The sequence below is a fragment of the Tachysurus fulvidraco genome, chromosome 17, assembly GCF_022655615.1.
Source record: "Tachysurus fulvidraco isolate hzauxx_2018 chromosome 17, HZAU_PFXX_2.0, whole genome shotgun sequence".
NCBI classification, from domain to species: Eukaryota; Metazoa; Chordata; class Actinopteri; order Siluriformes; family Bagridae; genus Tachysurus; species Tachysurus fulvidraco.
The window spans coordinates 26,139,291-26,155,219 of record NC_062534.1 but is presented as its reverse complement, the minus strand read 5'-3'; the positions used below and the strand labels follow the sequence as shown (position 1 = coordinate 26,155,219).

General features: G+C 40.8%; 1 protein-coding gene and 1 long non-coding RNA gene across 2 annotated transcripts in view; both read left to right on the top strand.

Moving 5' to 3' along the window:
• The first annotated feature begins 1,624 nt into the window (after window positions 1–1,624).
• Window positions 1,625–2,726, top strand: LOC125139277. The gene is made up of 3 exons (XR_007138375.1): window positions 1,625–1,686; window positions 2,127–2,243; window positions 2,677–2,726. It is a non-coding gene; the product is annotated as an uncharacterized LOC125139277 (long non-coding RNA).
• Window positions 2,727–3,627: 901 nt separating this feature from the next.
• LOC125139167 (NLR family CARD domain-containing protein 3-like) overlaps window positions 3,628–15,929 on the top strand; it is a gene marked incomplete at its 5' end in the record, with an annotated part of 31,570 nt that continues 19,268 nt past the window's right edge. The window contains 3 exons of the mRNA XM_047802194.1: window positions 3,628–4,762; window positions 4,868–5,411; window positions 7,876–7,925. Of these exons, the coding sequence (XP_047658150.1) occupies window positions 3,628–4,762; window positions 4,868–5,411; window positions 7,876–7,925 (1,729 nt within the window). The remainder of the gene's footprint in view (window positions 4,763–4,867; window positions 5,412–7,875; window positions 7,926–15,929) is intronic.

The window sequence follows — 15,929 nt, the reverse complement described above, 5'->3', positions numbered from 1 at the left end:
AGAAGGAATACAACCAAACAAAGAAATCAGAGCAATAGATGAAATGCCAAGACTAGAGAAAAGTCCTGCAAAGAAACTTAGGGATAATAAACTACTCAGGAACGCAGTGGAACGATGAGCAGGCAAAAGCGTGGTCATGGTTGTAAAGCAGTTTAACAAGAGAACCTGTTTTGAATTTTTATGACCAGGAAAAGCCTCTAAAGCTCTCTACAGATGCAACACAAGCAGGTTTAGGAGCTGTTTGCAACTACAGAGAATGACGTATCAAAGCACAGATGCCAGTGTCAACAACAAAATGGGTTGAAATAGCCAAAGAAACACTGAAAGACGAACAGTTATAAAAGTAATGGACAGGATTTCACCAGCGGAAAAGCTCATGAATAGGAAACTACAGACAAAGCTACCGTCAGTAAAGCATCAAATGGTACGGAGTAGGTGGAATTCTGCAAATGAAAGACAGATTAATCACTACAATAAAACACAAGACCACTGAGCCCACTTGCCCAAGGAGAAATTGTACAAGTGACATGTGATGGGCAGTGGGGACCATTGGCCAAAGTGATTAAAGAGACTACGCCCAGGTCATACGAAGTGCTAACAGAGCATGGGACAATAATGAGGACAAACACAAGACATTTGCTAAAAGTGTCAGAGAGAAATAAAAATCAATGAGAGTGAGACAAATGATCTGGAAAATGCAAAGCAAAATGAACAATTAGAAATGCAAAGCAATACTAAAGAGTCTGTAACTGTAAATAGACAGGATGCTGTAGGACAAACAAAACGTCCTAAGAGACAAATAATAAGGCCAAAAATACTAATAGACGAAAAGAGGAAATGTTACAAATTGTGGATAAATGAAAACAATTTGGTGTAATATTTGTAGTCACGGGCGTCAGAACCATTACATCACCAATAATATTGGACCCACACACTTTTACTGTCTCTATTCAGCACATATGTCTTTTTTATTACTTTTCAGAGCGCCGACAGTCAAATCCATTCTGCTTGAGGAAAGTCCTAATAAATAAAAGTCCATTCCGTGTTTTACCTACAGCACTGACCACGCTGCTGCTTCCTGATATCCATGGGCGTCGGAACCGTTATGTGTGTGCATATGTGTGTGTGCATATGTGTGTGTGTGTGCATATGTATGTGTGTGTGCATATGTGTGTGTGCATATGTGTGTGTGTGTGCATATGTGTGTGTGTGTGTGCATATGTGTGTGTGTGTGCATATGTGTGTGTGTGTGCATATGTGTGTGTGTGTGCATATGTGTGTGTGTGTTTGTGTGTGTGTGTGTGTGTCACTGCCCTTCCCCCCTCTGCAGTATAAACTGTAATAAAAGTGAAAGTCAGCAGCTCCATTTAGTTTGGAGTGAACAGTAAAAGATTTGAGGAGTAAAAACACAGTGAGTATCTAAAGCTCTAATATATAAACACACTGAAGTGACACTAGATACAGAAGAGTTTTGTGGGTTTGTACTGAAGCTTTAATGTACACAGGTTGTTTTATAACTTGATAGCGTGACTATTTCCTTTAAGTGAACTCTGTGCTGATTCAGGGTTTAATTTAACACACCGATGTTGGAGTGAAGTAAACGTGTGTCCTGCTGTAATCTGGAGAAGGAGACATGACCTCCAACATGAGTGTGTCTGGGAAACAGGACTTAAAGAAAGACGAGAGGTGACTTACTTTTACATTCACCAGTAATAAATACACACCGTCTCATGGGGACACATCTGTATCTCTAAACACTCACTAGTTAACACAGGAACTCAACTTTAAGGTGTTTAATAGCAGTGAATATATCACTGATCTGATCTAAGAACAGTTTAGACAAATCATTGACTGAGAGAAGAGTAAAAAGGACGGTGTAATGTGGAGCATAAGAGCAGTAGAGTTTTGTGTCAGTGAACTCTACAGGCTTTAAGACCCAGCTGAGTCAGTTAGCTGTGATTGGGACTCCTGATATCAGTGTAATTCCTGACTTATGAAGCCTGTCTCCTGTTTGAATAAGTGTACAGACTGGATCTGAATTAAAAATATGGAATTATTGGTGTTTAATGATGAACACATTGTTTAACAGTGCTGAGTATTAATTATTGCTGATATTTCTGTTCTAGAATGATGGAGGGAAAGAGATCAGACTCACCAGAACCCAGCTGTGTGTCCATGAAGAGTGACTGGTCAATGGATCCTCCATGTAACTTCAGAGACAGAGACAGTTCTACTGATGTGAGGTCAGTATAGTGAGGTGTTTTACAGCAGTGTTCCACCTGATCAAACTCACTCGTCTCATTATGAAGCCCTTCATGAGCTTTATCAGGTGTTGAAGCAGTAAAACACTAAACTGTGCAGTGCTGCAGCTCTCGGACTGGCAGTGAGGAAAAGTGCTTTAAGAGTTCAGTTCAGTCTGCAGTCCCTGAGCTGGAGGGTCTGTGGTGCTACAGAAGAACATTTACACCTGGGACATTAATGACTATATAAAGATTTTATTCATTTATTCAAACATTTGTTTCTAAACATGTTGGTGTCAGTTAGGAAATCCTGAAATCAGTGTATTGTGTTAAGAGGATAGTGTTAAATATCTGTGTGTGTATTTATTAGTGTGTGATTTGTGCAGCTATGAATACATATAGTCCATATTACATGATGGGTTTTGTTTGTTCACAGACCACAAAAATCAAACATCAGCACAAAACAGCTGGACTCTATATTCAAGGTGTGTGTGTTGTGTTTAAAGTGTGTAATGTGTGTGTTGTGTTTAAAGTGTGTAATGTGTGTGTTGTTTTTAAAGTGTGTAATGTGTGTGTTGTGTTTAAAGTGTGTAATGTGTGTGTTGTGTTTAAAGTGTGTAATGTGTGTGTTGTTTTTAAAGTGTGTAATGTGTGTGTTGTGTTTAAAGTGTGTAATGTGTGTGTTGTGATCCCTTGTCATGTCTTGATGTGCAGCAGCATTATGGGTAATCAGTTGTATGAGTTTTAAATGTGATAATAAAAAGAGACTTTTATTCTTGTGATAAAACAAAAGTCTCTCTCACTGTAACATGATAATATTTAGATCTGTTCCTGTGTGTTTCTAACCAGGAGCTGGAACACAAAGTCATCACTCTGATAAAGAATGAGCTGAAGAGGTTTAGGAAGCTCCTGAGTCCAGATTACCCAGCATGCACTGAGAGGGAGGGGGAGGATGAGGAGGATCTGCACAGTGTCAGAGACGGAGCGCTGAAGATCACACTGCACGTGATGAAGAACATGAACCACACAGATCTCGCTAACACACTGCACAACAGTAAGAGCTCTGAGTCATGACTTTATTCCATCAGCTTCACTTTAGAGAGAGGAAATAGTTTTAGATATGAAGACTTTTAGTTTTACATTTAATTTTAATATCATGTTGTATCTGTTCATGGTCCAGCTTCAATAATATTTAGTCCATCAGTCAGGAATTAATAGCAGTGTTTGTACGATTTTGCATTATAACTATTTATTACTAAACTAGATATTACTTTGTTTATTAGAGTCTGTAGGTTCTGTGTATCAGACAAAGTTGAAGTCCAATCTGAGAGAGAAGTTTAAAATAATTAATGAAGGAATCTCACAGCCTGGAAGCTCAGCACTTCTGAATGAGATCTACACTGAGCTCTACATCACAGAGGGTTGGAGTGGAGACGTCAATAATGAACATGAGGTGAGACAGATTGAGGCAGCATCCAGGAGACCAGCAACAGAGGAGAAACCCATCAAATGTAATGAGATCTTTAAAGACAAGTCCATCAGAACTGTGCTGACTAAAGGAGTTGCTGGAATTGGAAAAACAGTCTCTGTGCAGAAGTTCATCCTGGACTGGGCTGAAGGAGAAGTAAATCAGGACGTCAGCTTCATGTTCCCACTTCCCTTTAGAGAGCTGAATCTGATGAAGCAGCAAAATCTCAGTCTGATGAAACTTCTTCATCACTTTTTCCCAGAAATAAGAGAACTAGAATCAATAGACTGTGACTCCTACAAAGTGGTGTTGATCTTTGATGGTCTGGATGAGTGTCGACTTCCTCTAAATTTCCAGATGAATGAGATATTGTGTGATGTGACAGCATCAGCCTCAGTGGATGTGCTGCTGACGAACCTCATCAAGGGGAATCTGCTTCCCTCTGCTCTCCTCTGGATAACCACAAGACCAGGAGCAGCCAATCAGATCCCTCCTGAGTGTGTAGACCAGGTAACAGAGGTACGAGGCTTCAGTGATCCTCAGAAAGAGGAGTACTTCAGGAAGAGGATCAGTGATCAGAGCCTGGCCGATAAAATCATCAGACACCTGAAGTCTTCAAGAAGCCTCTACATCATGTGTCACATCCCAGTCTTCTGCTGGATCTCAGCCACTGTTCTAGAGAGAATGTTGGGTGGAGCAGAGGGTGGAGAGATCCCCAAGACTCTGACTCAAATGTACACACACTTCCTGATCTTTCAGATCAAACACAAGGACCAAAAGTACCATCAGAAACGTGACCCTGATCCTCAGCAGATCAGAGAGAGTATCATGGCACTCGGAAAACTGGCTTTCCAGCAGCTGGAGAAAGGAAACCTGATCTTCTATGAGGAAGACCTGAGAGAGTGTGGCATTGATGTCAGAGAAGTGTCAGTGTACTCAGGAGTGTGTACCCAGATCTTCAGAGAGGAGTTTGGGCTTCACCTGGGGAAGGTGTTCAGCTTCGTACATCTGAGTGTTCAGGAGTTTCTGGCTGCTTTATATGTATTTTTCTGCTTTTATTTAACAAATACAAATGTGCGTGTGGGACAAAGAACTGGACTTTTTAATTTCTTCAGAAACCCAAACCTGTCTGATCTCCTCAGGAAGTCAAACCTCTCTGATCTCCTCAGGAAGTCAAACCTCTCTGATCTCCTCAGGAAGTCAAACATGTCTGATCTCCTCAGGAAGTCAACCATGTCTGATCTCCTCAGGAGCTCAGTGGACAAGGCCTTACAGAGTGAGAATGGACACCTGGACCTGTTCCTCCGCTTCCTTCTGGGTCTCTCACTGGAGACCAATCAAACTCTGTTACGAGACTTAATGCCACAGACAGGAAGCAGATCTCACAGCAAACAGGAAACAGTGGAGTACATCAAGGAGAAGATCAGGAAGAATCGATCTCCAGAGAAATCCATCAATCTGTTCCACTGTCTGAATGAACTGAATGATGATTCTCTAGTGCAGGAAATACAAACTTACCTGAACAGAGGAGGTGACAGACGTCTCAGTGACACCAGTCTCTCTCCTGCTCAGTGGTCAGCTCTGGTGTTTGTGTTACTGACCTCAGAACAGGAGCTTGATGAGTTTGATTTGAGTAAATATAATCGATCACATGAAGGTCTTCTGAGGCTGTTGCCAGTGGTCAAAGCCTCCAGAGAAGCAGAGTGAGTATTTTTATTTATAACTGTATTACTGCATGGTTTATTATTTTAATGTAACACTGAACTGCACTGTTTGGATTAATGTGTGTTAATAGTTCCTCTAATCATCTTTACACAAACCTCTGGTACTTTTACAGAAGATTGTTTCACTTTTTACACTAACATGTTATATCTGAACTGAGGGCTGGGCCACATGGACAACATCTTATAACATCATATGAGGCATTTTATAGCTTTTATATATGAATCATGAAACATTAAGTGTTCTCTAAAATGTATGTAAAAATATCTCTACAAAATAACTGCATGCATTTAAGAACTAAAGACATTTCTGAACTAAACACCAGTGAAAGACTTTTTCTGTTCTGTTTATAGTGAAAGTGACATTTAACAAAACTCTCACAGATGAGAAAAACATCAGACTGACAAAATGGGATCAATATGGATAGAAAATATAAAAAGTAAATATTAAAACACTCTAATGTCCTTCAAGTATGTCTTTATGTTGAAGTTCCTCATCTTTTGTTGTGTGTGACACAGTGTTGTGGGGAGATTCACTCTGTCATGGCTTTTTTACTCAATTGTTCTTTCTAATAAAAATAAAACATAAAGCTTTTTAAAACTTTAACCCAATACGAAAGAAAAACAAAAGTCTCCTTCAGTCTGCACTACTGCTAAACTTTACCAAGGACTGAGCTCGTGGTCAATAAAACATCACTCATCATTTTGGACCTCGACACATTGGACAGACGAAGTGGGAAAATGTTCAGCTTTATCTCCTTATTATGTTAGAAACAAGCTAGGCAGCGAACTCAGATGTGTGATGAAGATTTTCTTTCTCTAACACTGACCTGTTTGTAGAGGATGGAGTTTAAATGTGACTTTTTATATGAAGACTTTTATTTTGATGGGGTTCTTTGTTCTTTGCTTATCAAGTGTACAAGCAGGTAAAAAGAGAGAGGATGAATAATGTGTCACAGGTGAGTGTAGTGTCGTGACCGCTGTTATTAAAAAGTCCTGTTTTGTTCTACTTGGAGCTCGACAAAGACACCAAACTGTTAATGATCACATTCTTGTTCTTGGGTCATGATTGTTGTTAATCTGTTGTGGTTGAATTATAGACAGTTTTTTGTCTGGTTCACTGCATCAGAAGATGGTGGATGTGGTAAAAACAGACGGTGAACACAAAGACGGTCGCACGTGACGGTCGGTCAGGTTTATCACCGTTACTGTTGAAGAGACGTCAGGTTTCGTTCTTTGGAACCTTTCTGTGGATTTTGGAGACATTAAGCTGTGGACTGTGTTTGTATTTATAAGCAGCTGTAGTGAATCTATATTTTTGTTGTACAACATTAATAACAGATTGGTTTTGTTCTCTGTTCATCATTATGTACTGATAAAATATTACACATTGGTACACTACATTCTACTATGTCACTTATAGCCACCTGAAGCCCACCTACACAAATCCTTTAGTGTAACACACAGTAGTGTTGTGTTAGATTTGTACCTACAAGGTGTGTTAGATTTCCTGCTATGTGTATAGTCAGTGTTTTAGATTGAACAAACGAATGTCTGTATGTTGATCCATCTAAAGCTAATACTTGTGTATATACAGTGTGACTCATTTAAAGGTAAGAAGTTTGACTTTGTTTATTTCTGATGCTGTGTGCAGTCGTGCTGATGTGACGTCACTCTGTAAACAGGGAAGGAGCTCAGATTTGAGAAGAAAACCCCACGTTCACTTCTCAGTTGTGGAGGCATGAAAGACATGATCCCATTTACTCTGTGGAGAAAGAAGGGTTCACTAAGTTGTGTTGAAATAGTAACAGTGACATCTGTAGTAAACAGTACAATGTTATTTCTAATATCCTTTATTTACAATCTTTCTCTTTAGTTTGGATGTGTTTGGACGTATGTGAACACACCACCTGTACTCAGGTCCACACCAATCACCTGAACCAGTGTGTGTGTAAAATCAGAGGTCTGGAGGTGACAGATTTGTACGTGTACGAGCACAGAGAACAACACACACCAACTGTTTTAGTGTCTCTGTGAAATCCAACATATAACTGAGTGTAAAGTACGACTAGTATTGTCATGTTATTACCTGGTAGTGTACAGCTGTTTAATTCTTTATGTTCTGTAATAAAATGCACTGTATCTGCAGTGTTGGGTGTAGAAACTTGAACACACATCAGAGTGTAGTGTTTGTAGGCTGCTCGCTCTCACATGTGTGTGTTATGTACATGACTTAATGGTCTTATAATAAATTGTAGCTGAGAGATTGTGGAGTGCAGAAAGACGTCCCTGCTCCTGTAAATGTGCTGATGTGGTGTCCTGTCCTCTGATTTGTGTGTGTGACACAAACACACTGACATTTCTGTTACAGCTTCAACTTTAGCTGGATTATGGCTGTGTTTGTGTTTGAGATCAGTGTTCTGATATTTCATCATTTCTCTTCCAGTCTGTGTGACTGTAATCTGACAGAGGAAAGCTGTAGAGTTCTGTCCTCAGTTCTCAGCTCAAACTCCTCCAGTCTGAGAGAACTGGACCTGAGGGGCAATAAACTGCAGGATTCAGGAGTGAAGCTGCTCTCTGATGGGCTGAAGGATCCACACTGTACACTGGAGATACTGAGGTACACACACACACATACATACACACTCACTCACGCACGCACGCGAGCACACACACACACACACACTGGAGATACTGAAGTACACACACACACACACACACACACACATACACACACACACACATACACACACACATACATACACACACACACTGGAGATACTGAGGTACACACACAAACACACACACACACAGAGGTGGCAAAAGTACACACATCCTTTACTCAAGTAGAAGTACAGATACTCATTTTTTAAAAGACTCCAGTAAAAGTAGAAGTAGTGACTACACTCTGTTACTCAAGTTAAAGTAAAGTAGTTTGGGCTCTGACACGTACTTAAGTAAAAAGTCACCGTTACTACTACCTGTTTAGTGTCATGCTGGTAACTGGACGTCATGTTTTATATATATGTGTGTGTGTGTGTGTGTGTATATATAATTTTGGAGTGTGCTGATGGATATTTGTGTTCATCAGCCACAAGAGTGTTAGGAAAGTCAGGCACTGATGTAGGTGATGTAGGGTGGAGTCAGCGTTCACATTCATCCCAAAGGTGTTCAGTAGGGATGAGATCAGAAAACAACCACATATAGCAGGAAAGGTCAGGTGACCCAATACTTTTGGAAATATAATGTATACCAAGTGTATCACCAAGGCCATATCCCAAACTGTAGGGAGATTCCAGCTCTGTGCTTCAAAACAACTCAAAATTATTGTGATGTTTTACAAATGACAAAATTAATGTTCATTAAATTAAGCACTTGGTGTTTTTGGGGTTGACACCAGGGGCAGTTCTAGGGTTTCATCTTTAGGGGTTTTAGCCCTCAGTGAGAATTTAAAACAAGAAGAGTTCTATATTATATATTATATGACAACTCTGGTAATAAGTATAGTGACATTTCACTGCTTTTGGTTGCCGTCTTTGTGTCTTTCCGCCGATTAACGTTATAGATAAACGCCTCCAGCTCTGACTGCGCGTGCACGCTGCGCGTACCTGTGCTTCTCCGTTCTAATAAAGCAGACAGCTGAAGACGCACGTGTGAAACACTACAACACACGTGTAAAAGCAAAGTAAAAAAAAATCGCTCTTGGATCAAACTGATAAATAATTGTCTTTCCCATCGACGACACGTCCTGCATTTTAACGTCATTTTTATTGTTTATTTATGAAAGTAAAAATGCTCCTTATAGTTTTAGGGTGGCTGAGATTACAGACAGGGGGCTGAAGCCCCCCTAATAAAGGGCTAGAACCCCCCCTGGGTGACACAATTCACAACGCATTCGCCAGGAATCCTTTTTGACGCCGATTATTACAAACATCTCCCTCATATATGGCCATGTGTGTTCAGGAATGTCCTCGTTGTTAGTTACTTTAACATCGGTGACTCCCTCTGAATGAACATTAGCCATTCCTTTTGTAGGCGCTGCTCATTGTTAGCTCCGCTATCCTTAGTCTATGTCTGATAGCCAGTAAATAATACAGTACACCAATCACATGGGGAAAAAGCCGCACAATGATAGGATGATAGGCTGGAAACAGCGTCCAATGAGAAGGAATAATACTAAAAGTAACGAGTCCGTTTGGGAAATGTAAGAAGTAAAAAGTACAGATATTTGTGTAAAAATGTAATGAGGAAAAGTCAAAAGTTGTCCGAAAAATAAATAGTGGAGTAAAAACTGATACCAGAAAAATGTACTTAAGTACAGTAACGAAGTATTTTTACTCCCTTACTTCTCACCTCTGCACACACACACACACACTGGAGATACTGAGGTACACACACACACACACACACACACACACACACACACACACACACACACACACACACACACACACACACACTGTGTAAATGTATTTAGTGAAGGTGACTGATGGATAAACACTGAGAGTGAGATCCACATCCTGGGAGCAGCGACACTAAAAGCAGTTTGACTGAAGCTTCTTCTTATTAAAATTCACCTTAAGGAAGTCAGCATTTGTTGATGATAAATAAATATTTGAGATGATATTAAAATGATTGTGGATGTCACAGGTAACCAGTACAGTTCCTGTACAATAGGACTGATTTGGTTACTAACTGTAATTAGGGCTGGTGTCAGGACTTTGGTCATGTGCCTTTTTGTTCATGTTTGGTGTCACATGTCTGCCTCGCCCTTGTCTCTCCCTGCCTGCTTCTGCACACCTGTTCCTCATGTTTCTCATTGTCTTGTCTATTTATTTCAGCCATGTTGCCTTGTGCAGCACGGAATCCTCTGTTGTCTTCTGTTTTTGTCCAGTCTCCAGTTTGTGTCCATGTTTCGTGGTTTTTATGTTAATAAACCCCGTTTGATTTAAGCGATCCTGCAGTTGGGTCCGTTTTTATTCCCCGCGTCACTGACAGCTGGACGATATGGCCGAAAACTGTATCACGATATTAGAGCTTCATATCGGTCGATATCGATAATTATTGCTCTTTATGACCCATTTAAAATAAGGACCAGGAGAAAAATCTATTAGATTTAAACCTTTTTATTGTAAACTTCACCTTCCTCTGATCAGAATCCCCTCAGTTATTAAGACAGAAACGTCACCAACCAGGAAACCTCCAATAATTATAATGTAAACATGAGTCTAAAGTCACAATGAACACTTAACTATTATCTCTTAACATTTAAGGTGAGAAATGACAGAAAATGTAAGAAATGTTTAATAAAGTGTAATAAAATAGTGCAAAGTGTTAAATATAAACAGAGAAAGCTGAGAATTTAGCGCAGGTTTAGTGTGAGGAAGTTCACTAGCTGTTCACCTTCTGGGGAATAAATAATGTGTAAAATATGTGCAGTGTTTAGTAAAGAGAAATAAACCTGAGGTAGACTGAGATACGTCTGTAATATAAAACACAAACCTGAGGTAGACTGAGATACATCTGTAATATAAAACACAGACCTGAGGTAGACTGAGATACGTCTGTAATATAAAACACAGACCTGAGGTAGACTGAGATACGTCTGTAATATAAAACACAGACCTGAGGTAGACTGAGATACGTCTGTAATATAAAACACAGACCTGAGGTAGACTGAGATACGTCTGTAATATAAAACACAGACCTGAGGTAGACTGAGATACGTCTGTAATATAAAACACAGACCTGAGGTAGACTGAGATACGTCTGTAATATAAAACACAAACCTGAGGTAGACAGATACGTCTGTAATATAAAACACAGACCTGAGACACTACAGTAACATTGTGTGGAACATAAAACCTGCAGAAAGATGAAAAAGTAACAATTCTTACTCTAATCATACGTGAAGTTGAACTATTCAAGTATATTTTTGTAGACTTATAATTAGGGCTGTAGCTATCGAATATTTTATTAATCGCATAAAATGAACTTTTATTTTTTAAATGCATAGAATGCAATGCATACAACAATATTTTCTATCACAGATAAACATTTAGATAGCCGTTGTTTCTCTGTCTGTACTTGTGCTGTGAACAATGACAAAGTTGACTGAGAAGAATTAAGTACATTTAAGTGCCAAACATTCTGGGCTTTAAATTAACACTTTTCTGAGATGCAAAAACAAAAAAATAAATTATTTACAAATTACTTTTTTAAAGTATCAAAACTGAGGCATACATTAAAATAAATAGTAATAATAATAATACAAAAATATTGCCTTAAAGTCATGCAACTTAACTTCAGAACTAAAAGATTCTAAATCTAAAGATCAGCCATAACAAACATTTACTGTCTCATTTGGATGCTTTGTGGTATTTAAGAGGCAAAAAACATGGACAGGAACTTGGACCTAGAGGCCATGTGTGGTGTCACACCGAGTGCTTTAAGCATATATATATATAGCGTTCAGCGTCAGTTCAGGCAGGCCACATAGTCAAGCTCGGCTATCAGCTGATGTCAATTTTCTAACCCCGCCCATCAGCTGATCCGATTCCTAAGCGCTATTGGTCCATTTCAAACAGGGTGCCCTATTTAAATGCTTTTTTCAGTCTTTTTGCTTGGCTGTTTCCTCTGCATTGCTGCAACTGCGATTTAAACTCGGTGGCTATTTGGAGTTTAAACCACAAGCTATCTTCTTTTGTGGGGCTGCTGCTTCTGCTTTGCTGCTGCAATTCAAACTTGACGGCCAATTAGAGTTTAAACCAAATCTCCTTTAGGTTTCGCGAAATGAGACTATAAGAGGTCGTGATTAGTATTAGTATACTTGAGCCGAAAAGGAGGTTTCATGATGCTTTAGCCTTACGGTAAATCGATATGGCGCACATGTTCGTGTACAGTATAATAGTGCATTTGTTGAGCCAGAAGGGCTGGTGTGTTGTACAGTCTGTTAGGCTATGCTTCGATATGCTATGCATGTTATGCTATGCTAGGTTATATTGTTGTATGTTACGCTATGTTATAAGATGAGGTTATGCTATGCTTTTGCTATGCATGTCACGATGGGTCATGCCATGCTTGCTTTGCTAGGCTAGATTACCTCATGCTAGGTAATGCTATGCCTCGATATGCTTTGCTATGCCAGCTCGTTATGTTTCCTCTGCATTGCTGCTGCTGCGAGTTAAATTCAGCGGCTATTAGAGATTAAACCGCAAGTTATCTCCTTTTGTGTTCGCGATATGGCACTATAAGAGGTCGTGATTCCTATTAGTATACTCGAGCCAAAGGGGACGTTTTGAAAACGCTTTGACCTTACGGTAAATCGATATGGCACGCATGATCGTGTCTAATGGTGCGTTTGTTGAGCCGGAAGCGACCGGGCTGGCGTGTTGTACAGTCTGTTATGCTAGGTAGGCTACGCCTTGCTAGGCTATGTTGCATTTTGCTAGGCCGGGTTAGGTTACGTTACGCTATGTTATGACTCGCTAGGCTGTTATGATACGTTATGCTATGCCTAGGCTATGTTAGGTGAAAGTGAAAGTGATGTGACATACGGCTAAGTATGGTGAACCATACTCAGAATTTGTTCTCGGCATTTGACCCATCCAAAGTGCACACACACAGCAGTGAACACACACCGTGAACACACACCCGGAGCAGTGGGCAGCCATTAATGCTGCGGCGCCCGGGGAGCATTTGGGAGGTTCGGTGCCTTGCTCAAGGGCACCTCAATCGTGGCCGGACCGAGACTCAAACCCACAACCTTAGGATTACAAGTCAGACTCTCTAACCATTAGGCCACGACTTGTTATGCTATGCCTCACTAGGCTATGTTAGGTTACATTATGCTATGCCCTGTTAAGCTATGTTAGGTTATGCTATGCCTCGCTAGGCTATGTTGGGTTACGTTATGCTATCCCCTGCTAGGCTGTGTTACATTATGCTATACCTCGCTAGGCCAGGTTAGGTTACGTTGCCCTATGTTATGCCTCACTAGGCTGTTATGATACGTTATGCTATGCCTCACTAGGCTATGTTAGGTTACGTTATGCCATGCCTTGCTAGGCTATGTTAGGTTACGTTATGCCCTGCTAGGCTATGTTACGTTACGTTATGCTATGCCTCGCTAGGCCATGTTAGGTTACTTTATGCTATGCCCTGCTAGGCTATGTTACGTTATACTATGCCTCACCAGGCTATGTTAGGTTACGTTATGCTATGCCCTGTTAAGCTATGTTAAGTTACGGTATGCTATGCCTCGCTAGGCTATGTTATGCTATGCCTTGCTAGGCTATGTTAGGTTACTTTATGCCATGCCCTGCTAGGCTATGTTGGGTTACGTTATGCCCTGCTAGGCTATGTTACGTTATGTTATGCTATGTCTCACTGGGCTATGTTAGGTTGTGTTATGTTATCCCTTGCTAGGCTTTGTTATGTTACTTTATGCTTTGCCCTGCTAGGCTATGTTACATTAGGCTATGCCTCACCAGGCTATGTTAGGTTCCATTATGCTATGCCCTGCTAAGCTATGTTAGGTTAAGTTTTGCTATGCCCTGCTATGTTAGGTTCCGTTGTGCTATGCCCTGCCAAGCTATGTTAGGTTCCATTATGCTATGCCCTGCGAAGCTATGTTAGGTTACGTTTTGCTATGCCCTGCTATGTTAGGTTCCGTTATGCTATGCCCTGCCAAGCTATGCTAGGTTCCGTTATGCTATGCCCTGCCAAGCTATGTTAGGTTCCGTTATGCTATGCCCTGCGAAGCTACGATAGGTTCCGTTATGCTATGCCCTGCTAAGATGTGTTATGTTACGCTATGTTAGGCCCCGTTGGCTGTTATGACACATTATGTTATGCCTTGCTAGGCTATGTTGTGTTGCGTGGTGCTGTTGTAATGCATTGTGCTGTGCCTCGCAGGGCTGTAGTGATACGTTATGCATTTCCTCGCTAGGCGTTATTTTGCATTGTGCTGTGCCTTGCTGAGCTGTGTTGCGTTACGTTATGATATGCCTTGCTGGGCTGTGTTGGGTTGCGTAACGATGGGTTATGCCTTGCTGGGCTGTGCTTCGCTGGGCTGTTGTAATGCCTTATGCCATGCATTGCTGGGCGTTATGTTGCGTTGTGCTAGGACTCTCTAGGCCGTTATGATGCCTTGCTAGGCTTTGTTACGTTATACGATGCCTCGCTAGGCTATGGTATGTTGTGCTATGCCCTACTAGGCAGTTATGATATGATATGCCATGACTTGCTAGGCGTTATGTTGCGTCACGCTGTGACTTGCTAGGCTGTTGTGATATGTTATGCCATGCCTCGCTAGGCTGTTATGATACGTTATGCAGGAAATATTTACTGGCAAATGGTTTAACTTCTTAACTTGACGGTTAAATTTTAGCCAGCAATGAAAATGAAAATCTTGATTAAATTTCTCTCCTCCCTGTATGAGTGTCCAGCGAAAGATAGTGACCTTTGGATTGATAATCAATGGCTCCTGGCCCTGCTTGAATTGTTTCTGTTCGTTACAAATAAATAAATTAATTAATAAATAATAAAGTAAATGTTCCAAAGCTGGAAAGGCCCCGAGAAGCATCCTAACCGCTGCTTCTTCAATTATTTAATAGCTGGACTTATCCAAGGTTTTCGCAGGAGTGTTTGGTTGACTACTCATTAGTTTGCCTATAATTTGCTTTCTGCCGTTAAAGAACCTGAAATTGTTGGAAAAGGAAGTTAAGACTGGATTTCTTGTTGGGTCTTTTGGAAGTCTCCTTTCTCGGGTTGTTGGATGGATCCTAGAGGGATGGCTACTTGGGATATTCAGGGAGGAGGCACTTGGTTCTCGTGTTCTGTTTGTGATTGAGCTAGCTCTGCTGCTGCTAGCTCTCCTTTTCTGCTGCTGTCCCTAAGGTAGCTGAACCAGGAGTGGAACGTTAAAGGTTCTGGTTGCTCCTTGGGAAATTGGGATGGCATGATGTTCATGATGATCTGGAGTCTTCTGCAGCCTTGAATCGTATACAGGCACTAAGCCTTCCGTTGGTTTGGGGGGGGGGGGTTAATGGTCAGTGGTTGCTAGTAAATGGTAAAGGAACAGCTTTCCGTGCCTGTCCTCTGCTCTGTTGGTATTTTACTAATAAGTTTGGCTAGTGAAAAGCTCGCTTTAATCCTCTGCTGGCTCTTCAGTTAGCATGAAGAGCCAGGGAGGATTGCCTGGTATGGTCTGTTTGGGGGGATTTTGTCTGGCTGCTTTCCCAGTTAATGGGAGATTGTCCCCCCACGAAGCTGCTGCTGTTCCCTGACTAGCTTTCATGGAGCTCATGAAAAGGATGGGGAATTCAGAACAGAGCCATACCGCCAAATGTAAATTTCATAAGCTTTCAAATAAAAAATTTAAATATTTCAAAGAATTGTCTTTTTTTTGACTCAACTGGTGTTGACTGAAATATATTAATCAGAATACAAGTGTCTCTCTCTCTCTCTCTCTCTCTCTCTCTCTCAATGTGTGTGCTT